General features: G+C 34.7%; 1 protein-coding gene across 1 annotated transcript; it reads left to right on the top strand.

The window, feature by feature from the left end:
* Positions 1-977: 977 nt before the first annotated feature.
* On the top strand, positions 978-10,504 carry LOC123565878 (ovomucoid-like). Its single transcript, XM_045359649.1, has 5 exons — positions 978-1,054; positions 4,805-4,928; positions 6,534-6,658; positions 7,379-7,484; positions 10,391-10,504. Exons 1-5 carry the CDS (start codon positions 1,021-1,023, stop codon positions 10,455-10,457), a joined length of 456 nt encoding a protein of 151 aa, XP_045215584.1. The 5' UTR covers positions 978-1,020; the 3' UTR covers positions 10,458-10,504.

The following is a 10,504-nucleotide window of genomic DNA, read 5'->3' as shown; positions in this document are numbered from 1 at the left end:
CGTATATTTTTAAAGACAGTGCTTCGATAAAACGATGCGAAATGTGTTGGCTCATTAACACGATGCGGAGGTTACCAAGGTAGTAAATCTGCGGTCCAATCGAATGTAGTCCATATCAGTATAAAGTACCATTTTCTCGCCAAGTAAAGGCAACGCTCATGCCAGATGGTTGCATTGTATTACTGCCAACCCCATATTCATTTGGTATTTTTGATTGCCTAAAGACAGGCCTTCAAGACTAGGGTAGCATCGATAAAAGTGAAAGGCTGGAAATGCTGATGAAAACATATTATACATTGTCATTTTACATAGCGAAAGCATTTAATACCTTCTAACAAAAAACTCGAAAAAAGAAAACTGGTGTTAAAGTGTGATATTGCTATTCTTCAGGGGCGAAGGGGCGAAAAAAAAAAGACGGCCCTGACAGAACACCGTAATTTTGATATTTCTTAGGCATGATTTTCCGTAACAACCAATATTCACATTCGCCCTATTCTTTTCCATTGAAAATTATGACGTTCATTTCGTATGAACAGCCAAAGTAAAGGCGCAAAAGTAATGTCATCGCTGCTTAGTTAAAACCGACCGCTGTTTTGATGACGTCCACGTATAGTCAGGGAGAACGTTCCTTAGATGACGTCGCCGTTGTTCCGTCTGGTGAAAAGAATGGCCGGGAAGCTGATTTGAATGTTGAATGCCACAAAATATGTGCAATTTATAATATTAGATATAAGAAATGAAACTATTTTTTCGGTGTTCGTGCAAAATGAACGACAGAATAGGATCGGCAAATTAAACATGAATCGCTAGCGCGATTCATGGATTTGCCGATCCTATTCTGTCGTTCATTTCGCATGAACATCGAAAAAAATCATTTCATTTCTTAATAGAATGCCGAAATCGCATACGGAAATTAGATTGTTAAACGGAGATTACCGATTGCAATTTTAAGGACTGTCATGTCTCGAAGAGTCTACAAACGTCTTATCTTATCAGTGAACAATCATTTAATATTTTGCAATGTATTCGTTTGTTGTTACAAGTGTTTTGATATGTAAGATTTTTATTTTAAATAACTTGTTGTTACACAGGAATAAGTTGATTATTCGGATTCGGTCAGGAAATGTATTTTTGTACAAAAAATATAGCAAACATTTCATTTTAAAAGGATAAGATGCTATTGTTTTTTCTATTCATTAGAAAACTATCATCATTAGCATTATCAAAGACAATTTACAATTTATTACTTTCCTTGGCATAATGTTTATATTACCTTTGTTTTGACCGACATTGTTCGTAATGTCGTATAATGAAATAATATTTAAAGGTCCAATACTAAGGAAAGTGAACATTTTAATTTCTTTTAAAAAGCACAGAAACTATTTCATTTTATTGGAAAATGAAAGTTGGTATGTAGAAATTCGAAATAAATCGCAGTATATGTACAATTATTTTTCTATGAAGTATGAAGAAAGTTAAAAAGACCCGGGAGGTCATTCTGTCGATTCATTGAAATTTCAACATAATACACATACATTTCTTTGAGTTCCATAGACCTTCTGTAAATTTTGACCTGCCAATCTTCATTATTTAGTGTCTTGCAGAAGTCTATGCACTGGCTATGAAAAAAATTGCCAACTCACTTTCCCTTAGTAATGGACCTTTAACATGTTTAACCTATATTTGGTTTACAATTATCTTTTGTCCTTTAATTCGACTGAAAAAAAATATGTACAAATATATGACTTGATCTCTTTCATGAAATATTTGCATCCCTCTTTACAATAACAACACAATTTGCAAATCAGTATTATTGTATTTGGTTTCCATCAAAATTCATTTCCTGGACCCTAACAATTCATTTCATTCAGCATTCGTTTCCTCAGACTTCATTTCCTCTGGAATTTATTTTCCATCAAAATTCATTTCCTTCAGATCTCGTTTCTCATAAAGTTCATATTCCTCAGTATTCTTATTTCTCCGAATTCATATTCTTCAGAATTCATTTCCTTCGAAATTCGTTTTCCCTAGAACTCACTTCCCTCATAATTCGGTTCCCTCTGAATTAATTTCCCTTAGCGTAGCCATTACAACTTACACATTCAATCCTCATAGCGCAGTGCTGTTATACAGACATTTCATATCTACAGGTAAGTGATAAAATATACATATATAAATAAATACAAACGTGATCTATATTGACACAGTCAAACCTGTATTAAGCAGCCATCTAAGTGGGTGGCACTCTCTTGCTGCTTAAGCCACTGGGTTGCTTAAAACAAGTTAAACTAAACTGAATAATTTGATTAAACGCCTATTTTTATACAATGATATATTCAATGGCGTTGTACATAATAATAATAATTATTATTACAACAATATTAAAAATGACAATAATAATAATAACAGCCTTATTGTAACAAACAGTCATGACCGCACCCCTCCCCTTGAGGTCATTTTACCCCTATTGCGAATACCAGTGCTTAAAGCATCACATGGTACGCCCAGACGAGCTGCATATAGAGGTTCAAACCCCCGGTTAATGGTGCCATCATATACTATTTAAGAAAGAAATACTACACACTACCATACCCATAGAGCCTTACCAACAAGTGCGTTTAATTAAGGGGAAATGGGACTGTTGCCTATATGTATATAGGCAAAAATTTTCCTACGGGCAGAATTTCTTTAAACTTTGTGTACTGACTGAGAATCAAGTTTAAAATGGAAATATGTATTAAAATCATAGATACCCAGGTTTGATCTAGAATTATCTGCCCTTGAAAATCAGACAATACTAAAAAATCCAATTTTCAAGCGCGGATAATTCAAGATCAAGGCAAACGAACTGTGTATTTTAAATTTTATTTCTGTTTCAGACTTCATTTGCAGTCAGCATACAAAGTTTAAAGAAATTCGGTCCATGGGAAAGACAAGGACTTTGCAGTATCATGTTGTCATGTTCATAGTTAAGAACATTTGCAACAGTCTCTATATTGACATGGGGTAAACTTTTCTTACAGAAGAAATTTCTTCTTTAAACTTTTTTTACTGACAGAGAATCAAATCAAAAACAGAAATATGAATTAAAACAAACCATAGGAACCCAGTCTTGGTCATGAATTATCTGCCCTTTAAAGTCGGAAAATACTGAAAAAATCTACTTTCAAGGGTAGATAATTCAAGACCAAGCCTGGGTACGTATGATTTTTGATACACATTTCTGTTTTAAACTTGTTTCCCGGTCAATACACAAAGTTTAAAGAAATTCTACCCGTAGGAAATTTTTTGTCCTATATACATATAGGCATCTGTGGCATTTCCGCTTAAACAAACCTTGGAAATATAAATGTTAAAATGTAAAACCTTTTACAAAAATTTAAGAACTATCACCTGCTGTTTTCGCATAATAAACAGTTATCAAAAAATTTAAAACAATGCCGCGAAATCTCTGAAATACAGTGTCTTAAGATTTTTTTTTTGAATGTGTCAAGTGATTTACTTTTGCGTAGTTCTAACGGCAGGTCATTCCAAAGTTTTGGACCAATAGTACAGAAACTTCTATCATTGAATGTTTTGCACTTGTTGTATGGAACAACATAACGACATTCAGAATTTTCAGACGATCTCAAACCTTGTCTACTAGGAATATACTCTGTAAACAATTCTGTTAATACAGAGGTGCTCTGCCAGTGTGACAGCTATACATGAAAGAGAGTATCTTGAACTCAATTCTTGCTTTCACCGGCAACCAATGTAAGTGATACAATGCTTGTTTAGATTTGTCAAATTTCCTCCTGTTAAGGACAAGTTTTGCGCACATGTTTTGAATACGTTGCATCTTACGCATCTCACAGTTAGCTACACCATACAGTATGACATTGCAATAATCCAGATGTGAAATTATAAATAGAGACAAAACTAAAATTTTGTTAAGTATTTTCGGATGTTCTTAATTCGTAGGTAATTCAACATGGCTGTACGACATTTGCGATGTACATGATCTTGCTAGTTCAAGGTTTCGTCAAGAAATGCATCGAGATATCTAATTGTGCTTTCACGTTTGACATCATCAACAGCAATGTTAATGGAATTTGTAAAACATTTGTTAAATTGAGGTCTGCTACCAAACATAATAAATTCAGTTTGGAAAGTGTTCAATTTGAGTTTGTTTCTATTCATCCAGTCATTGATTATAATTAACTGCGCACATTTCAAGGTCTCCGATCGCTTGTGATTCTACGGAAACAGATGTAGGACGAAAGCTTTTATTTGCTATATGATCATCAGCAAAACCGTAGACTGATATGGATTTTGGAATAACATCAAAAAGAGTTCCAGCATAGGTGAGATACAGCCACGGACCAAGGCAACTGCCCTGAGGCATACTGCATTCAAGATGGCGGTCTGATGAATATACATTGTTGATATTAATCTTACAAGTTGGACATAGACCAAATAGTCAGGTTTTAAAATTGAATGGCTGTTTAACACAGGTGGTCGTTAAGACAGATTCGTCTGTACATATATTTATAGAACCTTAGAATGGTTATAACGTTTGTTCTCAAACCTGTTTTAAGCAGCCACCTAATGTGGCTGCTTCAGGCAGTTTGGAATTACAACAAAGTTCAATTTGGGAAGTCACCTGACTGGCTGCTTAAAACATGAGGCTGCTTGATACAGATTGCTGCTAAGACATGTTTAACTGGCACTTACACCTAATTAAATTTTAAATGTTCGAACAAAAAGACCGTGTGGCCTTAAACACTAAACAGTTTTAAAAAATGCAATAATTAAATTTCAGTTCTGTCAAATCATTGCCAACTTTCAAGTGCGGATGTTTGCTCATACACCCTAACAAGAGACTGCGCGTTCATTCCAGACGATAAAGCAGTTTGTGGAACGGACGGCATTACATACAGGAACACGTGAGTCTAAATTCTCATGTTATCAATAAACACTTATTTATAGGCAAGCTATTCAATATGTGCTTTATGTGTATGACAAAAGAAATTAATTTTCATATTTTTACTTCAAGTTTTAAATCCAGCCCAGCAAAATTTAGTTTTGAACTGTCAGAAACTATTGACCAGAGACTAATACAAGGATTTATGTAAAATGTAGATTGGTAAAATATGAAGTAATGAAATAGTCAAACTACACCGATTTGTCATTGACAAACTTCAGAACTTAACAGACAGCGCTATATTATCCCTTATGTCTGCTTCTGACTGTAACTTTATATGTCCCGTTTCAAGTGAATCTGGAAGTTCCAATGCATCGGTTGGTAGACGGATTGGTTTCGAGTAAATATTTAAACATGATTTGATATACTAATTGTTGATTGCATGTTACGAGTAGTCATGTAGATTTTTACGGTAAGTAGGTCAAAGATAAAGGTGATGATTAGCTTTAGTTTAAAAACAGGTTTTGATAATTACTGAAGTAACTGAAAAAGTTTTCCATCTAATAACTTGACATGACTTTTGTTAATGGCGTGGTTAGCAAATGAGTTCCTGTAAGCTTATCTACAGTAGGTTAGATATTAAGAACAACTTATTTGAGGCAGGCTCTCAAAGTTAAAGCTTTTCATATATCTCCTATTTACAGGCGAAACATCTAGTTTCAATTTCAAAGAAAATAACACTTTTTTTTTTCTAAATACTACTGGCTAGCGTCCTACAACCGGACACTTTTGGAATATTTTTTACGATAACTCGGGAAATAGATATATCTAGTGGTTGAAATTTCACGTGAACAAAGTTAGGTTCTCCTCCTAACTAAAGAGCTAATTTGTTTACTTCTAAAATTAGGTCAAGTACTTTTTCGAGGCCCGCACAAAGGGCCACCGAATCACGTTATTTTAAGGTCTAACAGTACCATGTTTCTGGACAGCGAATTGTCACTTTATTGATTTTCAATTTACATTCAACATTAAATTAAACTTTATTTTCAACCAATGGAAAGTAGTCGTACAGTGTCCGAGTCCAAGAATTGTACGAATTACCTCTGTTGAATCTATAAATTTGATCGTATCTCTCTCAACCAAATCTTTTAAAATTTCACTTTTCGAAGTGAATATTTTGATATGAAAATGTGTTTAAGGGTGTGTAAAAGTCATGCACTAAATTATCAAAGCTGTATTTCCCCGATATAAGTGTTTACTAAACGTCTCATCTGCTTACCTCAAATTTGCATGGGACCTTTAGATTTAATGGCGGGACCTCACGGAAATACTGCGCATGCGCATCGCGCCACTTCCGACTTCCCCCGACATGTAAACATGCTTCGTGAGTGCAGACGAAATGAAATGTAGCATTTCTTGTAAAATACTTAAATTTAACTATTGTAACTTTGCCCTGTTGTTAAAAATCAAGCATCCATTTGATCTTTAACAGATTAACAAGGTTAAAGATAAAAAAAGGCGTTTACAGGACTGTCCGGTTTGGTGGTCGTCCGGATTTGGTGGTCGCTAGCCAGTAATCATTATGTTGCTACATTCTATTACATTTATCATTTGTATCTGTTGACAGATGCTTCCTTGCTAAAGCATACTGCGCTGACAACAGCATACATAAGGCACATGACGGAGCATGCGCAAAGGCGACGACTGCAGCGATGACGTCACCAAGAACAACAGCTCCAACTATGACTGCAGGTACTTATGTTTATATCAAACAATGTCTAACTCTTAGAATTTTATTACATTAGTCAAATTAGCAAAATTCTGTAAAATTCTACTATCTTAATTTCGATAGTCTTCCTTTTGTACAAAACACTTATCTTTAAATGGAAGTTTCATTATTTTACATCTTTGTCATATTCAGTTATATCTGTGAATAAGTCTCACATTAAATTCATTTACAAATGTAATATTGTATTGAAATACTGTTGACGCGTTACAATACTGTGTTAGATTTGGGGCACTATGCTGTGATCTGTAGTGATCTGCAGAACTTTAAAGCAATTTGTATCTAATCATAATTCCATTTAGTTGTTATGTTGGTACTTGTGGACGGAATTGTGTCCCCTGGTAACCTATGGTAACAATAATGATATTATTTCAATTTATCTCATCATCATATAACCATTCATGCTCATTCATGTATATGGTCTTATTTGTATTATGTATGCACACATCTTGGTTAGAGGTCGAGGTCTTCTGAATAAACTAAACTTTAAACTAAACTAAACTGAACTAAACTAAGCAAATAAGATATATAATTATATACGCATTTTATACATGTAAACATATGTGCGCTATGACTGATGCTTAAGTAACGTCAGCAACATTATTTCACTTCTGTAAATTTGTCAGTTTCTAAATTTCTAACGAATACAAAGTATGTTCAAAGACCTTGTCTTGTGTATTGTTTAGCTACAAGTGACCCCCTGTCTGTGATATGCGGAGTAATGGACCATGTTCACTGTGCAACTGACATAGAACCCGTGTGTGGATCTGATGATCGTACATATGTTAACAGGTGAGTAGTAATAACATGTCTGTAAGTGTTTATCTAGTCATTTTAAGATCGACATTTTTCAAAACTTTCTAGGTAAATCACGACGGTCAATCTGACTTGATGGGTCGTAGATTAGTATCGAAGTCTGCAATTGACATCTACACGTATTACTATGCAAAAATTGCCACGTCTGTCATAAGATAGTTCTGCATGTTCAGCTAAAAAAAATTCGATGTAGAATTTGATCTTACCATGATTTTTTAAAAGTTCAGAATATACTTAGAAATTTCGGTAAATAAAAAAAGATAGGGTTGTGTGCTTGATATTTTTCTAGTCTGAAATAAAACAATGACCTGACACAAGTTTTGGAATGGGAATCTATGGGAACATGATAAATGTTTTGCAAATAGATTTTTTTCTACCATGTAGATTTTAATTAAACTTCTCATAGTTGTTCATAGTTGTTAATAAACCAGTAGTCTATAAAATGCTAAAATGAATGTATATGACCCTATGCTTGTTCTATTGGCCTAAAATGAATAAGATCCACGAATTTCAAGCTGATCTAAAGACAATCGTTTGGAGCTATGTAACGTGTCAGATGTTTTAATGTCATATTTCAACTTTAGAAAGATAGAAACGTTGCCGTTGTAATACATCCACTCACTGGTTGCCGATTGCCCATTAGGAGAGACATATTGTTTTTGCCCTGTCCGTCCGTCACACTTCATTTCCGATCAATAACTTCAGAACCATTTCACCAAGAACTTTCAAACTTCATAGGGTAATAGAGCTTACAAAGTAGATAACCCCGATTATTTTTGTGTTACTCCATCGAAGGTCAAGGTCACAGGGGCCTGAACATGGAAACCCGTTTCCCATCAATAACTTGAGATTCACAAGACCCAAAATGTTGAAACTTTATAGGCAGATTGGACATACCGAGTAGATGGCCCCTATCGAATTTCAATCACTAGGCCAACCATCAGTGTCTCCTTGACTTTCGCTCATTTTCCCAACTGACTTTTTGCCTATTACTAATATGCTTTGGAGGAGACGTCTGCTTTTCTACAAAAGCATCTCCTAGTCCATTGAATGATTTTCCTTTCTGGCGCCGACTCCAGGCTTTATTCTACGTTTTCCCAATAAATGATGTTACGCCATCAATTACGGTTTATTAAGTGCGGAATTTTGCGGAATTCTATTGGAACGCCGAGTCAAAACAGGAGGAGACTTTTAACGGACGCCATACGGCATGGCACAACTTGGATTTCTCGCCCCGCACTAAGTTCAGAATTGTGATTTTGTCAGAATTTTAAACTTTGCCGACATTTTGATATAAAACATCCTTCGTTATAGTTTGCGACCACCCCATGTCCATTTTTTGTCCAAAAAAGTCACCCAACTATAAAGACTACTGTTGTGGTAGTTATTTTAGAAAAATCTATAAAAAGATCCTTTGGAAGAGTAGAAAGCAGACAAGCAAAACAAAATTAACATTAGCAGACTTTGGTTGAAAGGTATGAAATGTGCAATATCTCTCCCCTTTACATTTGTTCTTTAGTCTGAGTTAAGTAGAAAATATTTCCGTTAATGAAGTTTTTGATGCAACAACACACATAAAAATGGCGTCTAAAATGAAGTTACGCATTGAACCTAGTATAAAATTGCACTTCTTTGGTCCTATTGTAAATAACGAACATTAAATAACAAGTGTGTTATTATACAAATTATTATCATTATAATTTATCATGCATGACTTTTTAGTTACAAATCAACACTTTTAATTTTGAATCAACGTGTTTGATACTTCAGTTTATACACAAACAAGTGTTTATACACAAACAAGTGCTTATATTAAGATCTATCCAATTTTACGACACCTTGTTTTGTTATGTCACGTTGGTGTCAATGTTCAACAACGTAATTTATGAAATATTGTTGTGTTGTGCTGTGTTGTGTTGTGTTGTGTTGGCGCGCAAATCAAGACGAAAGTATTAACACGCCACAACGCAACAAAACAAAACATTTTATTTCGTCTTGGCGCGCCAAAACGAAATTCAATGTTTCGTTATCTCGCGTTGGCACGCGTACCACAACGACACCCTAAAGTTCTTGTTCTGTTGCATTGTCGCCATTAGCATATTCGTAATCCCTTTTTGGTTGCGGGTTTATCCCGCTACCAAAGTTAAGTGTATTTCTGACAATCATGTAGCATCTTTATTTGATTCCAAATCAAACATTCAAAGGATGTTCATGTGCTACACAAAGTAGTCCCATTCATGAACAATGCGGATGAATTATCAATGATCAAGCAGTTCTTATTCATCCTCTATCCATTCACACTGGCCATTTAGATTATATAAGATCTGTCAATGATTAGGTATTCCTGCCCATGGTTACATCACTGACTTCCAGCTGTTCATGTAAAGTCAGGCAGAGTTTATCTTAGATATGAGGCACATTAGTTTTGTTTCTTATACATGTATATTTATAGATTGGCATTTAAAATGAAAATAACTCAAGCAAAACCCGCAACCACCAGACATCTCAAGGCTTTGATTTATATGTGATTTTGATGATTTTGATGCTTTATCCTGGCTTGTATTGTTTTACCCAACGTAAAATAACAATCCAGTGTAAAAATCTGCTATCAGTAATTTCTTACTTTCCGCTCCCCAAAAGCGACACTTGACAGAACGAAATTTCAGTGTGTCGTTATGGCGTGCACGCCAATGCGAAACAACAAAACACGAAATAAAGTGTTAGTAGTATTTTCTCTTTCTTTTAGCCGCATTGGCCAATCCGACCAAAGTACATCTCCCAATTAACGCTACGCCAATCAGAGCCTTGCTTTCAACATTTTGAAAGTTAAAGTATAAGTTTAAAAAATCTATATTTAGCCATGTATTTTGTTTTCATTTCAGTTGCGAGTTTCACAAAGAAGTTTGTGTGATGCCTGCCTTAACAGTGAAGCATATCGGATTTTGTTGACCGCGTTGAAATGAAATGCAGACATAATAAAGCAAATTCACTTTCCA

Source organism: Mercenaria mercenaria, chromosome 8 (genome assembly GCF_021730395.1).
Source record: "Mercenaria mercenaria strain notata chromosome 8, MADL_Memer_1, whole genome shotgun sequence".
NCBI classification, from domain to species: domain Eukaryota; kingdom Metazoa; phylum Mollusca; class Bivalvia; order Venerida; family Veneridae; genus Mercenaria; species Mercenaria mercenaria.
Note: the sequence above shows the minus strand (reverse complement) of the source record. Positions and strands in the feature narration are given on the sequence as shown.

Coding starts and splice junctions, on each gene's coding strand:
- LOC123565878 (XM_045359649.1), top strand. CDS start 1,021: ATGTATTCGTTTGTTGTTACAAGTGTTTTGATAT. Junction 1,055..4,804: donor TGTTACAAGTGTTTTGATAT/GTAAGATTTTTA, acceptor ATTAAATTTCAG/TTCTGTCAAATCATTGCCAA. Junction 4,929..6,533: donor GGCATTACATACAGGAACAC/GTGAGTCTAAAT, acceptor ATCTGTTGACAG/ATGCTTCCTTGCTAAAGCAT.